Source organism: Sorex fumeus, unplaced genomic scaffold, assembly GCF_029834395.1.
Source record: "Sorex fumeus unplaced genomic scaffold, SorFum_2.1 ptg000166l, whole genome shotgun sequence".
NCBI lineage: Eukaryota > Metazoa > Chordata > Mammalia > Eulipotyphla > Soricidae > Sorex > Sorex fumeus.
Window position 1 is genome coordinate 32,070 of NW_026606223.1, and position 26,266 is coordinate 58,335.

General features: G+C 64.8%; 1 protein-coding gene across 1 annotated transcript; it reads right to left on the reverse strand.

Moving 5' to 3' along the window:
* Positions 1-620: 620 nt before the first annotated feature.
* On the reverse strand, positions 621-26,244 carry VAPB (VAMP associated protein B and C). Its single transcript, XM_056107449.1, has 7 exons — positions 26,238-26,244; positions 25,798-25,861; positions 10,662-10,814; positions 5,351-5,454; positions 3,295-3,375; positions 2,151-2,327; positions 621-845 (listed from the first exon to the last, which is right to left on the reverse strand). Exons 2-7 carry the CDS (start codon positions 25,853-25,855, stop codon positions 690-692), a joined length of 729 nt encoding a protein of 242 aa, XP_055963424.1. The 5' UTR covers positions 25,856-25,861; positions 26,238-26,244; the 3' UTR covers positions 621-689.
* Between the last annotated feature and the right edge of the window lie 22 nt (positions 26,245-26,266).

The following is a 26,266-nucleotide window of genomic DNA, read 5'->3' on the forward strand; positions in this document are numbered from 1 at the left end:
AACAACCCCCCTCCCCCCGCGTAGAGCACACTTGACAGAAACAAGGAGAACTTTTAATTTGGGGCTTTATTTTGATTTTCTTTTTAAGATACTACAGAGTCAAACAGAATTGGGTTGGTCTTTCACGGCGTAAATTCCATTCACAGTCAAACGCTCACTTATCGCTCAATGGATGGATGACCCCAGACACCCCCGCCCCGCCCCAGCTCGAGCTGACGAGGGGGGCCGCGGTGGGCCCGTGGGGGGGCGGGGGGCGGGCGGGCAAAGCACGCGCTCGGGCGTCGGTGGCCATGCAGACTGCCCCTCCCGGCCCCGCCCCGGCAGCGGCTCTCCTGGCGTCCTTATGAGATGATGCACTGAGGCACGTCCAGCCGCGCCCACGGCCGCGGGCCCCACACGACGGCGCCTGGCCCCCGACGACGAGGACCCAGCACCGACTGTCGAACCCGGCCCCGGACAGGCCGGCAGCCCCCGCTGGGCTCCGGCTCCCCCCCAGGCCGGGCGTGTCCCGCTCTGTGGGGGGGCCCAGCAGGTCCCAGGCTCGGACGCCCCGGCTCCGGCTCCCGGCCCGGGCGCCTGCGGGGGGGCTTGGCTAGCTGCGCGGGGAGGGGTGAGGCAAGACCTGGGGGGTGGCGGCATACACGGGGTCTCTGGACAAGGTGACGGGGAGGCCGCGCCCACATGCTGCCCTACAAGGCGATCTTGCCGAAGATGACGCCCACGATGAAGAACAGGACGACCAGCGCCAGCAGCCGGCTGCTCAGGCCCTCCTCCTTGGGCGCCGCCGGCCCCGGCCCTGGGCTGCTGCTCCGCGCCGCCTTCCGCATGCGGAGACCGTCCTCCTCCTGGGGACGAACACACGGTCAGGGACGGCCGGCCGAGAGGGACTCCCAGCCCCGGCATCAACCCTCAGCCCCTCCCGCCCCTGCATTAACCCTCAGCCCCCTCCCCCAATGTCCTGCCCCCGCCCCCGCCGTCCACCTGAAATGCGGGTCCCCAGAGGACCAGCCCCAGGAGGCGCAGGTGTCCGCAGAGGCCGGTGCTGCCCGCAGCGCAGGAGCAGGCCCGGCCCGGCAGCGACTTCCCTCTCCCGGGAAGCTCCCTGGCCCTTCCCCCGACAAAGACGACGCGTTGGGCAGACACTCTCTCCGGTCACTGCCCACAGTCCCAGGCCAGGCCTGCCTCTGCCGCTACCCTGGCCAGATGCCTCCCACCCTCCGACTCCACTGCCCTGCTGCAGCTCCATTTCCTCTTTCCCCGATTCCTTCACACCCACCCCCGGGCCTCGAGGGTGCAGGGGGCCGGCCCCGCCGGACGCCGAGCCAGCCCGTCGAATGCCCGTGTCCGAGGAGGCAGGGAAGCCTCGGAAATCCCGCCGCTCCAAGGGGAAGAACGCAAGCGGACCGAACAAGCGGTCAGCACTTGAAAGGAAAAAGAATCTTCCCGTGTCAAGATTGGCCTGATAATATTTTAAACATACTCTGCTCACAGGGCACGGCCAATACCCCAGCATGGCTGATAAATGACTGGGGTTATTCGATTAACTTAAAAAAAAATGGGCACAGCAAAATCCAGCATTTATTGGGTTTATATAGAAGCTCTTTCTCCCCATTTATCACTTTGAACGACCAGAAGTCTGTTTCTGAAGAGAAACACGCTCGAGGAGGGGCACGGGGCGTGTCCGAGACGCTCAGCAGAGAGGAGTCAGCCTGGAACCCCGCGTGGCTCGAAGCTGGGACCAAGGTCCGAGAGACGGACGCGGCCTCTGTGGGCCTGGCGCTGGCAGAACGCCGAGAGAAGCTCTTACTGGCTGCCGGCAGGAGCGAGAGCCCAGATGGGCCTTAAAACTGGGGCCTTGGGGCCGGAGTGGTAGCACAGCAGGGATGGCGTCTGCCTTGCACGCAGCCGACCCGGGTTCGATTCCCAGCATCCCGTAGGGTCCCCCGAGCACCGCCAGGAGTAATTCCTGAGTGCAGAGCCAGGAGGAAGCCCTGAGCACCGCCGGGTGTGACCCAAAAAGCAAAAAACAAACAAACAAACTAACCAACCCTGAAGCCTCCACAAGCCTCCGTGCGCAGATGCACTGGGCAAGGGGGGGAGTGGCTGGGGGGTCTGCCCTGCCCTGCCCCCGGCCTGCCCCGCGCCCCTACCTTGAAGCCTCGGTTCTCCTCGCGCAGCCGCTGCACCTCGGCCTGCAGCCTCCGGCACTCCTCCATCACCTTCCTCACCTCCGTGTCATCCAGCGAGGAGCTCAGGGGCTTGGGCGCGGCCGGGCTCTCCGCCTTGGACGCAGCCGTGGCCATGATTTTATTTATTTCTACATCGAGCTGTTCGGGGAAAAACGAAAGCCCGGGGGTCAGGGCTCTGGAATAAGGGACTTTCTTCTCTGCAAAGCAAAGGAGTTCTAAACCAACGCCACGTGGCGGCGCTTCCCGCCACAGCATCACACGCTGCCGCGCTCAGCCCTGGAGAGCCACCGGGCCCCGTGGGGCGCAGCCGGGCACCCGGTCCCGGCAGGAAGCCCCAAGTGAAGCGGGGTCACCTGTGGGTGCGGGGACCAACACCGGGCTGCGAGGGGCTGGGGGGCAAGAACCCCCGTGGGAACACTGTCTGGCCGCCGGCACAGCCCCCGCCCAGGGCCCAGAAGTCCACTCTCTGCTCAGAGACAGAGAACCTCCAGGCCACTGAAGGCATTTCTAGGGGCCCAAGGCAGCTGCCGGGGAGCACCGGCCAGTCCCGATGGCCCGGGAGCCGGGGTCACTGCCTACTGCTGCCCTTCCCGGGCACAGCCACTGGACACGGCCAGCAGCAGGGCCAGGACGCCGGGGGAGGGAGCTCTGAGGAAGATCTGGTCAGGCGTGCCGGATGCCCTCGGGGACTGGGGGGTCCCCGGCAGGGTCCAGCCTGGGAACCACTGAACTCAGGGCCAGATTTTGCCTGCGGGGGAAGGGGACGACGACACAGCACGGGGCACTGAGAGGACCCGGAGACGGGGGCTCCCTAAACAGTGCTCTGGGCCGCGGTGCTCCAGCCCCAACTGATCTCTCCTCACACAACCTGGCCAGGCCCCGACGCCCCCAGACCCCGGGCACTGACAGGGGCTCCACCTCCGAGGGCCGCGGGGGCCAGGGGCTGTCAGGCGGGGCCGGAGCCGCTGCCTGACTTCAGCTTATTCTCTTCATCCATCAGAAACGGGAAAATAATTTGCCAGCTTCAATCTCGGTTCTGCAGGGGACGGATGCAAATGGTGTCGGCTGGCGACGTTCAATCACGGGGAACGAGGAACACACTTACCGGTTTATCATTCTCCACTGGCAGCTCGAAGACACACCTAAGTTTTGAATCCATAAGGTCTTCCGGTTTTGCTTCCTTCCACTGAAACAATTTAAATTTAATAATCAGGATATTATAAAGCCGCGAGAAGAATAATTTCCTTCTTTATAACTGACAATTTCAGAAAAACACTCTTAATGAGAAAGCTCTGATGTATATCAAATAAAGAACTCCCGTCGGCTGGGATTTCCGTCTCCCGAACGTGACGAGATCAGGGCTCCAGCCCCCGGAACACTCATCTCCCCTGCCCACGCCTGGGCGTCCCCTCCTCCGGGCAGACCCCGGGGAACAGGACGAGGGTCTCTGCTCCAGGGGTCCCGGCAGGCCAAGGACCCTCACCCGGCGCTCCTGGAGGAGGGGGGCTGGGAGCCCTGTCGGGTGCTGCCGGGACGGAGAGCCGCAGAGCAGAGACCCCCGGGCAGGGAGCCGGCCACTCGGGGTCAGCGGGCCGAGGGGCTGCGCCGCTGTCGGTCGGGCCCGGTGGCACCAGAGACCTCCGGACTCACCAGCAAAACACTGACCCAAAGTTCAGTCCCGAGAAACTCCCCGGAAGCCCCACCTGCGTGGGGCAGAACGTGGCCGCGACAAAAGCCACAAAGCAGTGGCCCCGCGGCTGCCCCTGCCAGACTGGGTCAGCCCCGGTCGGACGGGATGGGAAGCGGGGGACGGAAGGCCAGCAAGCCGCCTGGTCACGCAGGGAGAAACAAAGCGGACGCCGGGAACGAGCAGATGCGGCGGGGGGTTAGGCCAGGCGCCGGGGAGGTTCTGGCCTGGTCACTGCGCAACAACCCGTGTGACGAGAAGGACAGAGGCTGGGGGGGCGGGGGGGTGAGAGGCCAGCGAGTGACCGCAGGGAGGGCGTCTGCCTGCCTGCGGCCGACCCAGGCCCAACCCCCGGCACCCTCAGCGCTCCCCACGCCCGCCAGGAGTGATGCCTGAGCGCGGAGCCGGGTGTGCGCCCCCCGACCAAAAACACTGACAGGAAAACAAGAGCCTGAGGCTCCAAAGGCAACGAAAAGAAAGAAGCCCAGGTCCCGGCCCGTCTCTCCAGGGCATCATGCCCCGAATTTCCCCGAGTGCTGCTGGGGAGCTGGGTCTGCAAGCAGTGCCCCTCCCCCCATCGCAGGCCGACCCTGTCCGGGGCGGGGACCCCGGCACAGCCGCGGGGGGTCCTGCTTGCGGGGGGGCTCGGGTGCCCCGCCCCGACCCGCTCACTGCTGAAGCCAGGCAGGAGGGCCCGGGGTGCCCACCCCAGACAGGCACGCAGCACCTCGCCTGCGCAGGGCCTCACCTCAACCCTCCGGCTCCTGCCTGAACTCTGACATCCGTGAGGGTGGGCCTAAGGGCGACCCCAGCCGCACCCCCGACCTCGCCCACGCTGCAGGCGGAACCCCTCAGTCTCGGCACCTGGGCCGGGGAGCCGAGAGGTGGGCAGCGTGCTGGGCGCCCCCGTTCAGGGGCCACGGAGGCCTCCCTGGGGGCCCGGGCCAGGCTCATACCGAGAAACTCTCAGGCGGGTTGATTCTGCATCACGGCGTTTCCCCAGAAGCAATAACGTAACATCCCTCAGGAGGTTCATGAAAATAAAGCCATCTCACTGTACCCAAATCAGACACATATTAAACTTTTCTTTTAAGGAGAAATCTAAGGGGAATAGCAATGAATTAGAATGAAACCCCCCAACAAAGCCTGATGGGCTGAGGGCAGTTTCACACCCCCAGTGTCCCAGCCGCTGAGGGTGGGACATCAAGGCAGCCCCTGGAGAGAAACACACCTTTGGGGGCGTAGATCCCAAACCACCCGAGACACAAAATCCACCAGAAAAGGGGCTGCTGCAGCAGCTGAGACAGGAGTCAGGGAAGAGCGATATTCTGGAACGTTCCACGCAAGGGTGAACGCAGAGGTTCAGGAACAGCCCGAGGGCGCCCGAGACCCTCTCCCCCAGGCTCAGACAGTGGGCACCTCTGGGCGTGTCCCGCTGCCCCCTCCCAGCCCAGAGGAAGAAGCGGGCACTCACCACTGCCTCCATGTCGGAAGTGTCCGTCGGCGCGAACAGAGACTGGACCATGAACTTGTGTTTACTTTTCTCGTTGGGGTCATAATCGAACGGCTGCAACATCACTGCGAAGAGAGGAGGCCATCGGGGGGTGCCCGGCCACAGCCTGCCACGCCCACGACCCAGGCGCCTGCACCTCCCCTCCCGCCCACGGGACCCGCACCCGAATCGCGGGTACGTCCAGGGTCACGGCCGAGGCGCAGGGCCTGGGCACCCGACACGCGTGCCCACCCTGGCACAGGCCTGTTTCAGGACCCGACACATGCATGTTCCAGCCCCGACACGCGTGCTCAGGAGCCAGGACCGAGTCACCTGGGATATCCACGGCCCGTCTCAGCTTCTCCCACTTGGTCCCGGGGCTGGTGACGCCCGCGGGTGCCCCAACTGGCAGCAGAACCTGGCACTGCTCCCCACACACCCCGTAGGGAGCCCCCGGCCCAGGAGCACAGGCCAGGCTGATGACAGCCCGGGGTCAGCACAAGCCCGGCCCACTGGCCCAGCACTGGCAACGCGCCACCCTCAGAGGGCCGGCGGAGACGACGCCTCCGTCCAGGCTGGGAACGGGGCGCCAGGAAGGCAGATGCCGGGCCAGGGACACGCGGGGATCGAGCCGCCTCTGGGAGGGGTGTCTGAGCCCCCGGGGGGGGGGGGTGGCTCCAGCAGGAACTGACGTGTCCCCACCCAGTCAGCCGCCTCTGACCCCTCCAGCTGGGCTCCCCAGGGATTCCTGCAAACGGAACCATGCACAATTGTGGATCGCTGAGGGATGGGGAAGGCAGCAACCCCGTGCCCGCTCCTATCCCCGGAAGGGAAGAGCCGTGCCCAGCCCGAGGGCCTCTGATGCCGCCGGGGCCCCTGGGGCCTCTCCCACCTGCTCCACTAGATCCTCCCCCTGCCCCCTCGGCCTTCAGAGGGGCGGTGAGCAAGACTGAGCATCTGCCCCCGCCCCCAGGAGCCCCAGCCCACTGGACCCCGTGTGCGACCCCAGGCTCCCGGCCAGGCTCCCTGCGTCAGGCCGTGTCAGTCACGACAGGGCCACGAACGCCTGGCCACGGTGGACAAGGGGCTGGCAGCCTGCTGGCAGGGACCCCCAGAGTCGCCGTGCCGGGCATGTGGCCACCCTCGCCTGCCCTCACTCCGGTCGGGGCTGGGCGCTGCGCCCTGGCGGCCCCACCCTGAGAACTGAAGCGGCCACAGCACCGTGCAGGGTCCTGCAGACCACAGCGACAGGTCGGCCTGCAGGAGGGATGGCACCCCAGCCTCGGCTCCCGGCTCTCCCTGTCCACAGGCGCCGGACGTCCAGCGGCAAACACGGGCAGTGGCCACCCAGACCCACGGCCGAGCAGCGCCGCCGCCCTCCCCCACGAGCCCAGAAGTGGGTCTTCCCCGCCCATCTTCACCGCGCCGGACCCACGCGCGGGCACGGCCTGAGAACACGGCTCCTGGCTCCCGCCCCCCGCGCCACGCATGCAAATCGCGGCAGAAATGATGTACATTGTCCATGACAGGCTGTAAAAGAACTCCCCATTAACTTAATTTATTTCGCTTGAATACCAGAGACACTGATGCTAAAACCCTCTTAAATGAGCCATCCATCCTCCTCCTGAGACGTATCTGCTGATACCACGTCAAAGAGAGGCCCGTTACCAGGAGACGGCCGCCACGGCCACCACGCGCCCCATTAACGCCCCTGCTACGACGTCCACTTTATCCCAGGACGCGCGGACGAGAGCCTTAAGAAAGGAGCGCAGGGTCATGAAGCCCGATCGATGAGCGAAGAGCTGCAGGACGCATGCTCACACACACACACACACACGCGCGCGCGCTCACTCCCACGGCCTCACACACACACATGCGCACACTCACTTCTACACAGTATCACACACACACACACATACACACACTCATTCCCCACATAGCCTCACACAAGCACACGCGCACACTCACCCCCACACAGCCACACTCACACGCACACACACGGGGCACACACTCACTCCCATACAGCTACACACACACACACACACTACACGCTCACTCACTCCCACAGCCTCACACACGCACAGGCGGCACACGCTCACTCACACAGCTTCACACACTCACAGGCATACACCCCCCCACACTCGTCTCACACGCTCATTCTTACACTCATTCACACCCAAACACCCCCCACATCCCACTCACACTCAGTCTCATGGTCCCACCCAGGAAGTCACACTCCTTCTCACACCCCCTCACACTCAGCTACACTCGTACACTCACACACACGGTACACCATGCGCACACAGTTCTACACACACACCTTTGAACTCAAAGCCCCGTACTCACACACCCACACTCCTACTCACACGTCCACACTCACACTCATACTTACACCACCACACTTTTCTCACACGTCTACACTTGTGTACACCCCACCACTCAGTCTCATACACACACACATACACACACACACACACACACAATTTTCTCTTCCCCCTTCAGAAGCGACTAGATTGAAAGTGAAATCGAAGCTTCCAGGACGCCGGGGAGCCCCAGCCCGACCTTCTCTCAGCCCAGAGTGTCCGTCCACGTCGCCCACGTCCATGCTGGCCGCCAGCGGGTCGGGGGCTCCTGCACCTAACGCCTCCCACGAAAGCACCCGCCGGGCTCCCGCCAGGTCCCCCGCCAAGGTCCCGGGCAGCTCCTGCCCCGCACCCCACGGGCACCGCGGGGCTGGAGAAGGAACCTGAGAGCCAGACTCGGCCGCTCTCTGCGACTCGGACGTGGCCGCGAGCGTTCACCATCCAACGCCCGAAGCGGCCCGCCTGGGGGAGGGGTGGGGCCCGCCTGCCTCTCCCGTGGCGGACAGACCGAGGCGGCGCTCACGGAAGACCTGGCCAAACGTGGCTCGTGAAAACCACCCGTGCAAAGGCCGTGCTCGACAGGAGTCCGGAGCAGACCACCAGACAAGCAAGCAGCGGCCCCGGCCCGTGGCCCCAGGTCACGGCCCCGCACTGAGCCGCGTCGCCAAAGCACCCCCGGGCCCCGGCCAGCCGCGGCCAGCAGCTCCGCTCGCTGAGTCAGCAAAATCTTAAAAGGATTAATTATCAATCGCAACGCTGCCCAATTACATTAATTGACCAATGTTTCCATCCAAGAGGAGCTGCTGATTTCCATTCTCTGTGCTCGGGATTTTATTGGAAGAACGTTCGGCTCTAAGTGTGATTGAGATAAATGCTGGAGGAGCTCGACGTCGCCGATGAACGCTGCTCCTTAACTCTCTGGGCTTTAAATTAAAATGAAGATCCAGGACTCGGGGCGAGTCGTGCCGGTTTGTCTTCAATTCATTCCCGACTCCCCGGGCACACCGAGGCGGGTCTATCTGTGCCTAAAAACTGGTATCTTTGATGACTCATCCCCCCCCACCGAGATATTTTGCATTTCTAATCTGCTTGGTACACAGGCGACCAATGCGCATAACTGAACCGCAAATGGAAGCGTGTTTGCTACTTTAGAGAAATTAGAATGCAGTGAAGGTTATAAAAATATTAAACTTAATACCATATTACAGGAAGCGTAAGTATTTTTGATGGGCCCATAATTCCACCACTTCACCTGCCGTCTCCGCTGGCAAACGTGGTTTGGAATATTAACGGAAACTCCCTCCTTATTAAACTGCACTATTAGGAAAAGGTCCTCAACCACTTAGCAGCTCGACACAGAAACTTCCAGACACGATCCACCTTGAAAACATCTTCCCGCCGCCACCGCTGAGGAAAACGGACTGAGGTGGAGGGCCTGGAGGAGGGCAGCCTGGCCCGGGCGCCCACCCACCCACCCACAGGCCCCACCCCCCCCGCCTTTGCTGCTGTTGCTGGTGTGTGTGTGTGTGTGTGTGTGTGTGTGTGTGTGTTTGGGGGCCACACCAAGCAATGTGGGCTGACTCCTGGCTCTGTGCTCAGGGATGGCCTGGAGAGCTTGGAGGACCCTGCGGGTGCCGGGGATGGGACCCGGGTCAGCCATGCCGGGTGGGCGCCCTCCCTGCGGTGACTCTCTCCAGCCTACCTGGCTGAGCTTAAGTTCAGTGGGGGGGGGGGGTCTCTCTGCGGAGGCAAAGGCCGGCCCGGCCGTGGCACTAGGGCCCCGCAGAGCGAGAGGCAAGGAAGCAGCCCTGGCCATGCCCTGGGAGCAAGTTCCAGAAGCTTCCAGAAGGCCTAGGCGGGGCCGCCCCGACAGCCAGTGCAGCGAGGCCTGTCCACCGAGACTGGCCCTGGAAACTCGCAATCGGCTGACCGGCCCCTGGGCCAATTTGTTTTGGGCTTTTGTTTTGTCGCTGCTGAAGAACCGAGTAAGGGATCTGTCATATCCTGAAATAAACTTGATCATGGAGAGTCTGGGCTGGGAGCTAAGACGCGCCCCCCCACCCCCCAGCCCCAGCTTGCTCCTGGGGCGACGGAGTTCCCGGAGACAGGGCCGGAGACAGGGGCCCGCCCCCAGCTGACTCCGCAGCGGCCTCTGCACACGGGGTCCCTGCAAACCTACCGGCAGCTGCTGTCTATAGGGCAAATGCAGAGTCTGGAAAATGGAAAATCAGAAAAAACAAATTTTGTCTCAGAGCTGGCAAAGGCTGGGGTAGGGGCAGCGGGCGGAGGGGCCGGGCAGCTGCGGGGCGCGGGGCGGGCCCAGGCCTGCTCCAGGCACCACGTCGGCTCCCACGGCCCCCAAGAGTGAGCCGAGCACGCCGAGCATGGTCGGGATGTGTCCGGAGAGGAGAGCAGGGGCCCGGGACAGGCGCGGCGTGGGAAGGTCAAACCCTGGCAACACCAACCCCCAACAAGAAGCAGCCGCCCTGTTAACGACACGTGACGCTTGGCGCTCGGCGGGCGACCCAGGGCACCGGGCGGCGGAGGCGCGGTCGCTGGCCTGTCCAGGAGCCTTCCCAGGACCTGCAGGCGACAGGACCCCCCGCCCCGCCCCCCACGGCCCTGACTCTCGCCCCAAAGCTCCAGCGAGGCAACACCGACTCCACCTGACACGCGTCCAAGCTCGGCCCCCTGGCCGTCCCCGCATGGCCCGCGCCGGCACAAGCCGGAGACCATCGAGCTGGGCGGGAACGTGACCCACTTTGCTTTCTCCCTCGAAGTCAAAGCCAGTTCCTGGGGCACTTTCGTGGCGGACTGCCAAGGGGAGCCTCAGCGTCGGGGTGCGAAGCCCCTCGAGCCCACAGCCGCCGCTTCACGTCCGCCCGCCCTCCCCTCCCCTCCCCTCCCAGGCCGCGGCCCCCGGCACCTACCGGACACGTTGATGGAGGCGCCCGCGTCGATGACACCGCTGTTGGGCCTGACACAGTACCGGCGCGGGGCCGTGGTCTTCACCTTGAAGCACACATTCCGGTCCGTCGGGTTGCCCAGCTTCAGGTTGGTGGTGACCACGTCCGTGAAGGGGCCTGCGGGAGGAGACGGACAGTGACCGGGGTGGCCGTGGGGAGAAGGCCGGGACGCTGCGGAGCCCAGAGCAGGCCTGTCCCCGGGCCCGCGTCATCCAAGTCCGGACAGACAGACGGACAAACAGATGGACAGCCCGCAGGGGGCTCTACGTCCGGCTCTGGCCCCGGCCCCACCCAGGGGGGGCAAGCTGGGCCCCAGGGACCGTCAGGGCAGCAAGCAACAAGGGTCGCGGAGGGCAGACGACCCGGGCGACCCCTGACGCCGCCACGGGGGTCCCGGAGCCGGGGGGAGGGGCCGCTCGGGCAGCTGCCAGGAGCCGCTCGGCTGCCAGGACGGCGGCGGCACACGGCGCCCCCGGGGCGTGTTTTATTATTATTTATTCATTTTCTACTTTATTAGATTTTTTAATTAAAAAAGTAAAACACGGCTTTTAAAACAGGCCCAACAATAAAAGATGAATAAAGAGGAAGTTAATGAGCTTTCCCTGTCCCCTGAGGTGACTAATATCCAGGCACCAGCATCCCCCCACGTCTCTGTTTAGACAAACAGTTACTGGCGCTCATGCACGCGCACACAGACACCACACACACACACACACACACACACACACACGCACACGCACACATGAGCTCACACACACGCACACACACTCATGCAGGCATTCGTATGTGCAGATATACACGCACACATACACATACGCATTCACATGTGCAGGGACACACACACACACACACACACACACACACACAAGCACACACGCACGCACTGCAGACAAGACGAAATTCGAATGTCCCTGTCTTGTAAGTCTGGCGACCCGTTCAACTCTGCCTGGGGGGCAGCCCTGACTGTGTCCCCGGGATGCGTCCGGCCACGAGACCTTCGCGCCGCCCGTGACCTTCGCGCCGCCTGTAAACTGAGGCAGGGCCCCTGCGCATTCACCCACCGTCTCCCTCCCGCCTGTGGCGTTCCGGGGCACATGCCCCGTGGTCTCGGGAGGGACGGGGGTCCCCCGGCTGCCACGAGCCGCCCGAGACCGGCAGGAGCCACAGACGAGGAGACACGCCCGGCCCGCACCTGGTCCCCTCGGCCAGCCCTGCCTCCCGAGGCCGCGGGCGCCGGGCACTGCAGCCCCGTCCCCTGCCTCCGCCCGCAGGCCCCTGCCAGCCAAGCCGACTCCGGGCTGCGTTCCCTCCGCGAGAGCCGCTCGGGGTACGAAAAATCAATCTGGGCTGGGCCTGAACATAAATTCAGAAATCAATCGTGGCGAGAAGGAAGAAAGGAGCAGGACTCCATTCCAGACTCCGACGAACTCGGCGGGCTGCGAAAGGCCGATCTTGGAAACGTGAATTCGCTGGATGTGATTGATGTGCAGATTACGGGGCAATCTGAGCATGAAACGGGTCGTACATGTGCTCACGCGATTTCATCTACGGGCAGGCCAGGCGAGCAGCACAGCCCCCCCCCCAGCCCCGGAGCAGCCAGGCGGTGGCCCCAGGGGAGGGGCAGGCACGGAGAGGACCCCCGGGCGTGGCGGAGAGGACCCCTGGGCGTGGCGCCAGGCCCCAGAGAACGTCCCTGGGGGCTTCCCCTGCCGGGCCCATGTGGACAGCCACCCCCCCCCCCCCCAGCACCAACTGCTGCAGCCCATCCATGCCCAGAAGGGGAGAAGGGGGCAGGGAGCGCCCCCTTGGGCCATCCTGTGGAATGCACAGAGGGACGGGACAGGCAGTGGGGACACGGGGGTTGCTGCAGGCAGTGACACCCGCCAGCAGGATGGAGGGGAGCAGGGCGGGAAGGGTGGGAAGGGCGGGGAAGGGAAGGGAAGGGAAGGGGAGGGGAGGGGAGGGGAGGGCGGCGCTCTCACAGGCAGCCCTGGTCTGCTCAGGGCGCGAGTCTCCTACAAGGGCACAGACAGACTAGCCAGAGCTCCTGAGTCTTCTGGGGTCTCTGTGTCTGTCTATCTGTCTCTCTCTCACACACACACACAACCAACATGGCACCACCACCACATCTCCCAGGCGCCACGTGACAGGCCAGCCGGGAGCACCCACGGGCTCCCCAAGCCCACGGCGGGGGCTCCGAGCGGCCCCCACAGCCGTCCCCCGAGAGCAGCTGGGAGGTGACGAACAGAACGGGAGCTGGGCGGGGGTGGCCGTTCCTCTGCCCCCTCCCACGGACCTCCTCCTGGGACGCCACAAAGCTGACTCATGGCCCCCCGAGCCCCTCCCGAGACCCCGCAGCCACCTCCGCGGTCAGCCCCGAGACCCCAGCACGCAGGCGGACGGGCACGTCCAGCTCACGGGGCCTGGACGTCCCCGGGCCTCTGCTGCGGTGCGTGGCCCGGCCGGCGGGGACCCGGCCTGAGCTGCAGCCCCCGGAGCGAGAGGCGCGGGGGTTTGTCAAAACAAACCAACCTTGTTCCCCCCACCCTGGGCAATTTGCCTGAAGAATTTTATTGAAAATAAATTCTGCCTGATTTGAGTCATTATAGGAGATAAACCATGCCAGAGCTCTCCCTTTCCCTGTATTAATTAGTCAGAATGCACAAAAACCTCAATAAAAATGATAGAAGGGCTTATGAACATCATTCAGATTTTTACTAGTCACTTTCGTTTCATAAAGCTGCCACTGGCATTAAGGCCGCTGGTAAAAAATGGCCATTTGCGGGGCCACTGTCCATATCGATCACCGAAGGATTCAAACGCTGCATAGAAAGCACCACCCAATTCGCCAACGCCAGCTGCCCCCGGAGTCCGGGCTTCTGAGGGAAACTTCAGGGCAGCTGCTCCCTCGACGACAGCACGAGCTTCAGGCTTTGCCTCCTCGCCTTCCACTTCCACTTACTTCACGCACGTCCGAGAAGGAAACCTGACTGCGAAAGGGGACGCTGGGGGGAAACGAGGTCATGTGAACTGGGGAGAGATCTGGAGAAATCGGGGAGAAACGAGAAACATCCCTTCAAAGTTCGGCGCTTCTTTCTCACAACTGGGTGATGCTCTTTATACCCCAAATGCCGTGAAAAGTCTCGGCGTCGGCCGGCGGCTGGTCAGTGGCTCCGGCCGCTGTCCCTCGAGCCCAGAGCGCCGGGCTGACCTCCGCCACCGTGTCTGGCTACTGCCGCTTCTAAGTGTGTATCTCAAGACGGGAAAAGGGTCCAGAATTGACCCTTGTTATTTTCTGCTTATTGTATCTCGGTCTGGGGGTCACACCCTGGCGGGTCGCACGCAAGGCCAGCACTCTACCACGTCCCAGGCCCCCCCGCGGTGCCCCATCTAAGAGAGCAAGAGGCCGCCGGAGCGGACACGCCTGGGAGGGGGGGGGGGGGGCAGAGAACCACCGTACTGAGCGGCGGGAGGACCCGTCCTTCCTGATGGAAATGGAGCCCGAGAACCCTCGGCGGGGTGAAGGCGGGGTGAGTCACGCTCCAGCCGGCCCTCGGGGATCCCAGCCAGGAACCACGGCCGAGGGGGGCCAGGCCCCAGGGCTGCGCCGGCCTGACGGCTCATCCCCTCAGAAACGCCAGTCCAGGGGTCTCTGTGACAAGGCTGGGGACCTACCCATCGGGCCAGTGCCCGGGACCAACCTGGAACCCCTGTGCGCCCGGCCTACACACCAAGCCGTCTCCCCGGCCTGCAAACACAGTTTTTTTTCTTAAAATGAAAGAGTAAGTTGAGAGCTCTGCTGCGGGGACCTGGGTGGGACCCGGGACCCAGCCGGCCCCGAGCACTGCCACAGATAAGGCCCAAGAAAGGGGAGGAAGGGGCCAGGGGAAGAAGCAGGAGCCCCACAAGGGCGGAAAACGCAAGCGAGACACCCCGAAGGGTGCAGGGACGCTGGAACTGCCCGCTCGGTCACTCTGCGCCTGGAACTGCTTTGAAACGTACGGGGGCGGAGTGATGGCGAGCGCTGGCCCGGCACGCAGCCGACCCAGGTTCGATCCCTGGCCCCCCCCCACGAGCACTGCCGGGAGCGACTCCTGAGCGCAGAGCCAGGTGTGGCCTAGAAACCACAAACAAATAAAAGAAAACGACCGTGAATCTAAGAGGAAGGACACGGGAGACAGGCTGGCTTCCTTCAAATCTATTTTCCGGATTGAATTGTCAGCTCCCACATTCAATCAACGCTTTGGAAACAAAAGCGAGGCCTCGCGGCCAACGCATCGGGGAGGCGGGCGCTGACCTTCAGCAGACAGCGCGGCTGCGGCGCTCGGGCGGTCACCCACGCCCCACGAGGAACTCTGCTGCCGAAAGCTCCGGAGGCCGCGGGCAAGAGACACCAGGCCCGCGGGAAGGGCCAGGTCAGGTGGGAGTCGGATGTCGCTCGGGACACGGAGGCCTCGGGCGGCCAGTGCTCGGGGCAAGGAGCTCTGGGAGGTAACTGACGCTCCCACGCTGCAGAGCCCGCCACGACGCGACCCGGGCTGCTGCCGCAGGAAACGGTCCTCGAGCCCAGGGGACACAGCCCGGCCCGGCCCCGCATCGGGGGCGCGCGGAGAGACGCACGGGGGCACATGCTGTCCCGGGTGCCCTCTGCGCTCCCCGCACTTTGCTAGGTTGAATTGTACTTTTACGGGGCTGGAGCGACAGCACAGCTGGAGGGCGTCTGCCTTGCACGCGGCCGACCCGGGTTCGATTCCCAGCATCCCACAGGGTCCCCTGAGCACCGCCAGGGGTGATTCCTGAGTGCAGAGCCAGGAGGAGCCCCTGAGCATCGCCGGGTGTGGTCCAAAAAAGCAAAAATAATAATAAATATATATGTATATATACACTTTTTACAAGCACAGCAGCTCAGGAACCATGCTGACAACTGGGAGATTTTCTTCATGTCCAGATGCCTGATATCGAGAAATCTCGCACCTGAACCATGGGGTCGCTGGACGCCGCATACTCAATGGGGAGCCAGGCCAGCGTGATTTTTAAGAATGAAGGCTTTGGGGGCGGGAGGCTGCTCTGCAGGGGGACCCCCGGGAAGCCCCGTGCAGTCAGCAGGGCCCCCAGCACAACCCCAAACAAACCCAGGAAGGAAAGGTCAAGGTTATCGTCGCGGGCATGTGCTGAGCACAGTGTTTTCATTAACTCAAGACAAAGGCCAAACCCCAAGTTCGGACCTTGCCTCCTACAAGGATTTTGGAGATCAAAGGCTTTACCCACCATGCTCCCTGCTCTCCGTCCAGGCTACTGGCCACCCCACACCTGTGCCCACTGTGGCCTCACTCACTCGCTGAAAACTGGACCCTCACCAAGGGCGCAGCCACGGGACCCCCGGGCCACAGATGCCACGGAGGGAAGGACGGCAGAGTGACCTGGAGCACCAGTGGGAGAGTCCTGTGCTGGGCCCGGCCTCGCCCTCTGGCCACCCCTTCCCGGGCTCCCAGCAGGGGGCACCTCCTCCCCCCTCGCCCCCCGAAGACACCAAACTTGGCGTCATATCCTGCCCACACCCTCTGCAGACGAGCGGACCCTCCAACAGACGACGGACAGATAGAAGACGGGACAGGCCCCAGGAAGGACGTGAGCCGCCCCCCCCCCCCACCCCCATCAGCACAGCTGTCTCCCAGCAACCCTGGAAGAGGGAGCAACAACACTCGGAACCTGAGCCGGGTCCAAGTCAGAACCAAGGGGCGGGTTCGGACGGCTTCCGGTGTCTAAAGATGTCAGAGCTCAGGCAGCGATGACGACCTCTGCGGGCGACTCTGACCTCTACGACCGGGCGACTCCTGCCCCGGGTCCTCCCCCACCCCTCCCCCCTGCTTCTGTCCTCCCCTTCCCGTCCTCACCGGTCTGACTCAGCTCAGCGATCTGACTCTGACCCAGGCCAAGGGTCTAGCCCGGCCCGCTCCACTCCCTGGCCCGTCCCTCGATGTTTCGTCTCTGAGACAGACGAGGGGGCAGCAGGGTTCGTCCCCCTCTGACTTACTCCGCTTCGCGTCTGCCCTCCAGTTCCGTCCACGTCGGCGCAGTCGATCTTGCTTTACAGCTGCGTAGTATTCCGCTGTGTGCGTGCCGTGACTTTATCCGCAGCTGCCACCGGCGTCCAGGTGGGCTTCGTGCCTGCGACTCCGCCGTGAGTTCGCGTGTGCCCTCACCCTTCCACACGCACGTCTCGGGGCCGGGCCGGGCCAGGACTCCACACGACAGTCTGCAAGCGCATTCTCACGTCCTGTTTGTTTCCTGGATTCATTTTGGTCCCCCCGCGGTGGTGCTCAGGACTTCCTCCTGGCTCTGGGCTCCGAGGTCACTCCTGGCGGGGCCCGGGGCACCGTGTGGTGCCTTCGATGGAACCAGGTGCCAGCCCCGCCGCGTGTCCCCAGGCCCTCTGCCGTCACTCTTTCTGCACAAGCAGAGTGGCCCCAGGGGCAGTGCAGCGGCCAGCCTGGCCTCCGGCGCCAGCACCCCGGGCGGTCCCCGAGCCCTCCTAGGAGCGACCTCCGAGCCAGAGCCAAGAGGAAGCCCCGAGCATTGCCGAATGCGCCCACGGGAGCACAGAGACAAGGAAGACAAGAGTGGCGTGAAGCTCACCGGACAAACGGGTTCCCGGAGCCCGATCCGGGAGGGGCAAGGGGGCCTCTGAGGGGCTGCCGGGGCCTCTGCAGAGACTGCGGGTGGTGTGAGGAAGGAGAGCGTGTGGCCCTGGCCCGTGGCCCCTGCTCCGGGGCTCTGGCAAGTCGCTGGCCCGGGAGCACTCAGGGAAGCGGATGAGTCCAGGAACCAGCGGAGTCGGGCTGTCTCCCCGCACGTGACTGTCCCAGCTCACACTCATCCCAACACAGTGCGGTCGAAATTATTCTATACAATGACAAGGTGCGGCCTGATGGCGGAGGCTCCGAGGTGCCTAATCGCACCAGAGCCGTGAGGGGACCACGGGGGTTTGGAATTCAGGAAACGCCGGGGCCAAGTGTTGGCGTCAGGGACAGAACTCGAGTGACGGTGAGCAGGACAGTGAGGGGAGGACGCAAAGGGGAGGAGACCGCCGAGGCGAGGCAGGAGGTGGCAGAGGCCACACTCAGCATGTCGGCGTCTGCAGGGGTGCAGGGCGACTCGAGTGAGCAGCGCGTGGGCGGAGTGGGCCAGGGAGAGTGTGCGGGGGGGGGGGGGGGGGGGTGAGGCGCTCTCCTGGCAGGGGAGCCCACCTGACACCCAGGGTGGGGCCGGGCCCTCGGGGTGACCAGCAGGGGGGACGGGTGGAAACCAGCCCGCGGCCCGGGGTCCGAGCCCCTCAGAGGGGATGGGCCAGCACAGCCCCCCATGCCCGTCCCGAGGTGAAAGGCGGCTGCGTTCTGAGCGTCAGGAGGCCGCCAGATGCCCGGCACCGAGGCTGCAGCATGTGCGGGCCCCGAGTGACTCACAGTTCCCTTCGGCCAAGCAGTGCAACGCCGAACCCCGGGGGGGTGGGAGGGGGCGCAGGACCCAAATCAGCCCAAGGACAAACTCCCCTCCCGCCGCCTCCGATGGACGTGTCACTGCCAACGGCCGGCAACGCCCAGGGGACGCCACGCTGGGGCCGCTCCCTCCTCGGGTTCCCAGGAAGGTGATCGACGGCCTACTACCGGGCAAGACCGGAGAGCAACCCCGACGGCATCTCCATCCCGGCCAACGGCAGGCGGGGCGCAGCCCACCGGGACGGGAGAGGAGAGGAGCGCGTCGGGGACAGCCAGGGACGGCGCTTCCTCAGAGCAGGGGCGGGGGGCTTCTCCTCAGAGCACCAGGCTCCGCTCATCTCGGTCTCCACCGGCGCCAAGGCCCGCAGGCACGGCAGACGTCTGGGCCTCAGCCACCCTCGCAGGGCCGCCCCTTCTTCCTTCAGCTGAAACCCACTTTCACCTCGGCACTCAAGTCCGGGGCTGGAGGGCGCAGCGAGAGGCCTCCAGGGAAGCCACGAGACCGTGAAAGGAGGAAGTCAGAGGCGGGGGGAAATGAGCGGCCCCCCAGCAACCCCGAGAGGAGGAACCGAGGCCGCCTGCCCAAGACCGCGCTCCTTCGGGCGCTGCAAGACCCCAGGGCCCCGCAGCCCTGCCACCAGCTCCTCAGGGACGGTCACCTCCTTCCCGCCCACTTCTCCTCTGCACTGGCGGTGTAAATAAAACGGGCGAGCACTGTGCCGGCTGAGCTCAACGGCTCTGCACGTGGGAGCTCCGGGCTCCATCCCCTTTGCCCCACGGTCCCGCTAAGCGCTTCAGAAATCCGCAACCCTGGGGAACCTCTACCACACACAGCCGCGCCCCACCGCCAACACGCCCCGAGCAGAGCTGCCAAGCACTCGAAAGTTAGTATTTTCTAAATGCACGGACTCGTTTGGACAACCAAAGCCTGGCACAAAAACGAACCAGGTACGTCAAAGAAAACCGTGGCGTCATCGAAAGGAAGATTCTTCAGACTGGGGCAAGACGGGCTGCAGGACAGCACAGGGAGAAAGGCGCTGACCGTGCAGAAGGCCAAGCCGACGCGCTTCCCGGCGCTCAGACGGGCCCCCCGAGCCCCGCCAGGAGGCACCCCTGAGCACAGAGCCAGGAGTCAGCCCTGAGCATCACGGGTGTGGCTCAAGAGCCGGAAGAAACGCCCGGCAAATTTCCAACGATGGAGCCAGAGCGAGAACACACAGTCACCCAGCCCCCAGGCGCTCCCCAGAGCCACCAGGGTGACCTCTGAGCGCCACCAGGGGTGGCCCCACAACAAAACACAAAACGAAAACCCCCAAATTCCCAAGACTTAATTTTCCTTTTCCTCCAGAGATGATCCTAGCAGGAGCAGGAGACGCCTCCGGGCCGGAGCGTCCACTCTGCACGCAGGAGAGGCCCCGCGTGTCGCCCCAGAACCACACGGTCCCCAAGCACCCCGGGGGAAGCCACGACGGCGGAAGGCAGCTCCAGGCCGCGGCGTCCCGGCTCCCTCTGTTGAGCTGGGGGCGGGATGCTGGGACCAACGGCGGCAGGGCCCACCCACCTGCCTGCCCACCACGGTCAGCGCCCAGGGCCGGCTGCGGCCAACGGGCACGAACCACGCGACCGGATCCTCACACAGTCACCTACGGGCCCAAAGGAAGGAGGACTCTTGACAGGGGACCAAGGACAGGCGTCTCCAGAGACAACCCCGCAGCCTCTGCCTCGTGTCCACAGTGCGCCCCCAGCTACCCCCTTGGCTGTCTCTGCATGCAGGTGGGGGCTCCTGAAGGCCACGGCTCCCACAGCAGCGGCCTCTGCCGAAACAACACATTTACCACCATGAAAAACGGGCAGGCGAGAGCACTGTTTCAGCACGCTGCGTGGTTTGACGATGTAAAAACCACTCTTCCGCTCGTGACTTTGTTTCCCTCCGCAGCCCCGTAGCCCCCCACACACAGGTCACGACCTCAAAGGCCACGGCAGCCGAGCCGAGCACAGACCCAGGGCTGCGGGCTCGGACCCAGTCCCAGGCCCGCACGAACCCTCTGTGCTGTGATTGGATTTGAGTCCACAGACGCTTCTCCGGCAACCTTGTCTTGACTGATGGAACCGGCGTCCGTCCGGGGCTCGTCTTTCTTGTCACCTTGCTGAAAGCCGCGCTCGTTTGTTCCAGGGCATGGTCCTCCCGAAGACAGCACATTCTTCAATCACCCCTGGGGGGGGCGGGCGGGAGGCGCTCTCGGGTGGGAGCAGGGCGAGGCAGGTGGGCCCGGCCCCCCACGCCCACAGGGAGTTCTAGCAACTTCCTGAGGGGTCGGCGGGGCCAAAGTTCCCAGGGGTTTGGCCTCCGGCCCTGGGAGAGAAGATGATTCTAACAAACCTAAGAGAGAGGGATTTTTTTTTTTCTTTTTCCAAACTTTCTTACCGCAGCGTGAATCCCAAAGGCATCCACAGTTGGGTGTTTGACACACAACGTTCCATCACCGATCCCGCGACCAGGGTCCGCTTCCTTCAAGGGCTTTCCCGGAACTCTCCTCCTGCCCTGGCGCCCGGCGTGAATCACGCGGGTGAGGTCACCGTTCTCAGACGCGTGGGTCAGAGCCGTGACTTTAACCGACGCACATCGAGGGACCCAAGCGGGCAGGTGGGCATGAGAGCGCTGTGCTGCCCGCGAAGGCCCACCGCCACCGCTCCCGCCCAAACCGCCTGCGTGTGGCCGCCCCACGGCCCCCTCGGGAGCCAACTGCGATGGAAGGAAAGCGGAGAGTGAAAGCGAGCCCGTTTCTAGACGGCACTTCTCTCCCGGGAACGAGAACTCAGAAGTCGCACTACGGAGAAGATTTCAGTTTAGCAGCGCTTAGCGAGCTTAATGCCACTGGCTGGCGAGCAGCGGTTAATAATTGAGTCAATGAAGACGGTCTATTCGGGACGGACGGAAAGTGCTAGAAAGCACGCCACGGACAGCTGCTCTGTGACGAGGAAGTGTTAAGGAGACCAGCACGCCGCGGGAGCCAGAGGAGATGCCGTCCCTAGCACCGGAAAGACAGTGACTGCACTGAACGATCTGCAGGGCTTTCGACCTTCCCAAACACAAAGCTTGAGGTGCACGTGACTAGCGGGGGAAGCTGGCAATTCTGAGCCTGCTTCTGCACCGACCTGTCCGCGATCTCCTTCCCCAGCGGCCAGCGCACACGCCAGGCCAGGCACTGGCCCCCGCCCCGCCCGCCACCGGAGCATGGCAGCACGACAGCCAGCCGGGGGTGGAAGGGAGGACCAAGGGACCTGGACGATGACCAAAGAAGGGACGACACAGCATTCACCTCGGATAGAACAGGATGGAAGGGAGGGAAGGGGAGGGAGAGACTCTCCTGGAAGCCACGAAGGGAACGACGGCCATTCGAGAAAGGCGGGGAAGTCAGCTGCCCCCACACACAGGAGCCACAGCCAAGCGATGCGGAGCACCGGGAGGGCCCAAGAGCGAGAAAACGAACAGCCGCATCGCAACGGGGGAGAACCCGAGAAGGGGGGATGGCCGGAGACGGACGGCCCCGGCAAGCTTCGCGAGAAAGACACCCCGCCCCCCCAGAGGGGAGAAGAAACGAAGAGAAACTCCCTCCAGGAAGAAACACCGAAGGCTCTACAGGCCGATCACCAAGGAGACGCACATCCAAACAGCGAGGAGGTCCCACCTCACGCACACAGACCGGGCACACCCAGAGGAACGGGGCGCCAGCAGGGGAAAGGGGCTCGCCCTCGCTGCTGGGGGCCAGGCGACTGCTCCAAGACGGGTCGTTCCTCAGAGAGCTGAAAGCGGAGCCTCCCTACGGCCCGGCCCGGGAATACCCCCTCTGGGATGCCCCCGGGGGCCCAAACACAGCGGAAATGCCAGCCGCGCTCCGGTGTTCGTCGCAGCAGAATCCGGAAACAGCCCGAGAGCAGACGACTGGCTACAGAAACTATGGGGCGTCGACACGATGGGATGCTTCAGCCACCAGGAGAAATGAAGTCGTGAAACCGGCCGATAAACGGCTGGACAAGAGAGAATCCCGCGGACTGAAACGAGTCAGAAGGAGAGGGGCAGCCCCAGGATGACCGCACCCGTCTGTGGGATACACAAGACGTGAGACTAACACCCCCACGGACAGCAGGAACAGGGGTCGGGGCTGGTCCGCGGCCGAAAGCTCGCCACAGGCGGTGGTGGGGAGAGGGGCCACCATGGCAATGGGAGGTGGAAATGAGCTGGACAAGAGCTGAGGCCCTGCAGGGAGGTCAAGGGGCCAGTGTGATGACCTCCCAGCACCCGCACTGCAAACCGTAATGCCGGGGTGAGAGAGGGGAAAGGTGTCCGCCACGGGGGGAGGGCGCAGGGGGGAACCGGAAACTTGGGCAGTGAGAGACGGACCCTGATGAAGGGACAGGTGTTGGACACTGTGACTGGAACCCCATCACGGGCGACTCTGTCACTGCATCTCCCTGTGATTCAACGAAAGATAAATAGCAAATAAAATGGGGAGATGAGATGAACAGCCACTTCCTCAGAGAAGATGGTCCGAGCACCCACTCTGCCCCCCTCAGCAGAGAGATGCAGCCTGCAGCAGGGGCGAGGGAGCACCACAGAATGAGCACCCGACCCGGAGCTGGCGGGGATGTGGGGGAAGGAGCCCTGGGCACTGCTGGGAGCATTCGAAACACCCCAAGAAACCGAGACTCGAGCAGCCCCCCCACCCAGCAGTCCTGCGACAAGCATCCACCCCAGGGCCCAAGACGACCCCCCCAAAGGCTGGGGGCTCCTGCGCTGGCCACAGCACCGCAGCCGCAGGGACTCGGGGCACCGGACACTGGAAACAGGAAACAGGACATTGGACACTGGACACGGGACACTGGACGGGCCGGGCACCAGGACACGCAGCGTGGGCCCGCGGGTCCTGCACATGGAACCAGGTCGCGCGGTGGCCTGGGCCTGCTGGACAGAGGGAGGCCAGAGGACCAGCCGACACGGAGCCGCTCTGCCAGGCGCGGAATCAAGAAACGCAGCAAGGGTCAGAGGTCAGAGAACCCGCCACGGCACAGAACTGGGGTGACCCAGGCTGGGTCCAGGGGGGCCCGGAGGGCGGGGCCACTGGGTGGGGGCGTGGTCACGGTGACCAGATGGGGCGGGGCCACTGGTGGGGGCGTGGCCGGTGGGCCTGGCCGGTGGGCGGGGCACCAGTGGCATGGTGACAGGGCAGAGGGTGCGGACACTCAGTGGCGGTGCCCGCTGGGGCTGTTTCACGCGAGGGACCCGTCGTGGACAGTTCTGTAAGCCAGCGCCATAGATCATATGTACCACCCCACTGCATGTCATATATGGAATTTCAGGTGTAACACAGGTGTACACACAACTGTGATACCTTTAATGACTCAGAAAACGTCATGAACGAGGCGGGGGAGGGGGGCGGTGTGGCAGGACCTGGGTCACGGAGATTCTGGGGAAGAAATGATTGCAAAGGAAAGTGCGACCATGCAGCACAGCCCACAGGTCCAGAGGCCCCCGGGACAGCAGGCCCCTTCCTCAATGGGCGTGGGGGGTCCCCTCACCCTGACAGCTGCCCGCAGGGAGGAGGCTCTGCAGACCTGACGCTCACCCTGCACCACCGAGAAGATGCACAAGAGACCCAGAGAATCTCTGCCCGGACCGTCTCTGCCGGGACCATCTCTGCCTGGACAGTCCCCACCTGGATGGTTTCTGTCAGGAGCATCTCCGCCCGCACTGAGACGAGCCATTCTGGGTCTGGGGTCACCGACATGTGCTACCTTCTGAGCAACGCTGGCCGCACAGCTGCTCCATCGAAGGGGACAAGAACTCGGCCCAGGGACACGTGCCAGCTCTCACGCCGGCCAACGACGGGACCTTTCCTACTGTTTCGTGTCTCAGCACACGGAACATCACGTCACCTCAGCCCCACTTCCTCCTAGGCCTCCTTCCAGGGAACCTTCGTGTATTCGTGTGGGGCTCACACCCAGGGGTGCTGGGGGTCGTGCCCAGGCCTCCTGCACACGCAGCCTGAGCTGGGTGACCTGTGTTCTCACCAGCCCCCACCCCCTTCAAACGCAGCCCAACGGGGCCAGAGACGGGACGGGAAGGAAGCCTTGCACGCGGCCCACCCCACATCAACCCCGGGGGACGCACACGGTCCCCTAAGCACTGCTAGAACTCACCCTCGACACAGAGCCAGGAACAGCCCGAGCACCATAAGATGTGCCCCCCCCCAACCGAACCAAATAAATAATAAAAATAAACAGCTCCATGACCCTCCCAGGAGCTGACCGCCTCGGTGCGCGCTAAGCCCTGTGGATCACCTTCCCCGAAGCTATTCCTGCTGCTTCTGTCATCTGCGGCCTTCTCCAGGGGTGACGGAGAAGAGGGTGTCTGTGAGCCCTGTGGGAGGCAGGCGCTTGGGCGAGTGTGTGGACCACAGGACCAAGCGCACCCAGGCCCAGGGTGAGGCCCCGACCCCGAAGTTGCCAGGGGCCAGAATGGTGCCAAGAGAAGCCCGGGACGGTCCCGAGCTGCCCCAGGGTCCAAAGGAAGCGTTTGCTGCCATTTAAAGTGACCAGTCCGCGACAGGCCGGGGGTGAGAGTCAGGAAGCGGAAGGGCCCGCGCTGGGCAGGACGGAGCCCAAGAGCTGGGCCCTGGGTTCACGCCCCAGTCGGGGGCCAGGGATGTGGCTCAGTGGTAGTGGAGGGTCCGAGCCCATCCCCAGCACCCCAGAAACGTTGGGCAGTCTGGGTTCGAATGTGCCATTGGCCAATTAGGTCACTCTGGACCAAGCATCACAGGCTCCTTTCCGGATCTGGGGTGCCGGGGTCAGCATCCTTGGCACTGCCGGACAGGGGGCAGGGGGCAGCCGCCCACACCGGGCCGGCACTCGCCAGCATCCCTGACTCTCTGGAGTCTGTGGCCCTGTTCAGGAGGCAGCCGCCAGCCCTGCCGAAGTCGTGCCAGGCGGCCGGGCAGGCCAGTGGAGTTTCCGGAGTGATGCCGAAACAGGTGGCCAGTCGGGGAGGGCACACAACACAAACCTGTGCACACCCTGGGTGCGAGCACAGGGCGCCCCCGGCGGCTGCAGCGCTGGTCACGGCTAGTGGTGGGCAGAGAGAGGCCAGCGGGCCAGGCTCGAGAGCGGTCAAGTGTGGCCACGTGCCCAGGGTGGTCCTGTCCATGGATGGGCACAAGGCGGGGAGGTGGCCATCAGCGGCCACGTCCCCAGGCGGCCGGCCCCGGCCATCAGCAGGCACGTGGTGGCCAAGTGACCGTCAACGTCCACGTGCCCAGGCGGCCCCGGCCACGGGCGGGCACGGGGCGACAAGGTGACCATCGGCGTCCACGTGCCCAGGGCGGCCCCGGCCAGGGACGGGCACGTGGCTCGGGCGCGGTGACCACCGCCGGGCCACGTGCCCGGGGCGGGCCTCGGCGGGGCGGGCACGTGGCGCGCGGTGACAGCTGCCGCCCGGCTCGCGGCGTGGCCCGCCCCTCCCGGCGCGGGCCGGGCCGGGTCGGGGGGCGCGGGCGGGGGCGCGGGCGGGGGGCGGCGGGGGGCGGCGGGGCGCGGGCCGGGCTTACCGCGGAATCGGAGCTCGTGCTGCGGCTCGAGGCTCAGGACCTGCTCCACCTTCGCCATGTTCCCCGGGGCGGCCGCCGCCGGCTGCGCCCCCTTTAACGCGCACGGGGGGGCCGCGGGGGTCGCGGCGCGCGCGGTGCAGGCGCAGGGGCGGAGGGCGAGGGCGAGGCCGCGGGCGCGCGCACGCACCACGCACGCACGCACGCACGCACGCAGGCGCCGCCGCCCCGCGGCCCAGGGCGCAGGCGCGGAGGGCGGGGGCGGGGCCGGAACGGGGCCGGGGCGGGGCCTGCCGCGGAGGGTCGGCGGCGGCGGCGGGCGGGCGGGGGCGGGGCCGGGGGCGGGGCCTGCCGCGGAGGGACGGCGGCGGCGGCGGCGGGCGGGGGCGGGGCAGGGGGCGGGGCCAGCCGCGGAGGGTCGGCGGCGGCGGCGGCGGGCGGGGGCGGGGCCGGCCGGGGCGGGGCGGGGCGC

What these genes read in the sequence shown, in the direction of transcription:
- VAPB (XM_056107449.1), bottom strand. Translation starts at nt 25,855, where the DNA reads ATGGCGAAGGTGGAGCAGGTCCTGAGCCTCGAGCCGCAGCACGAGCTC. An exon ending in GCACGAGCTCCGATTCCGCG is followed by an intron (nt 10,815 to 25,797) that starts GTAAGCCCGGCC and finishes CTCCTCCCGCAG; the next exon opens with GCCCCTTCACGGACGTGGTC. An exon ending in AGGAGAACCGAGGCTTCAAG is followed by an intron (nt 846 to 2,150) that starts GTAGGGGCGCGG and finishes GTTCGTCCCCAG; the next exon opens with GAGGAGGACGGTCTCCGCAT.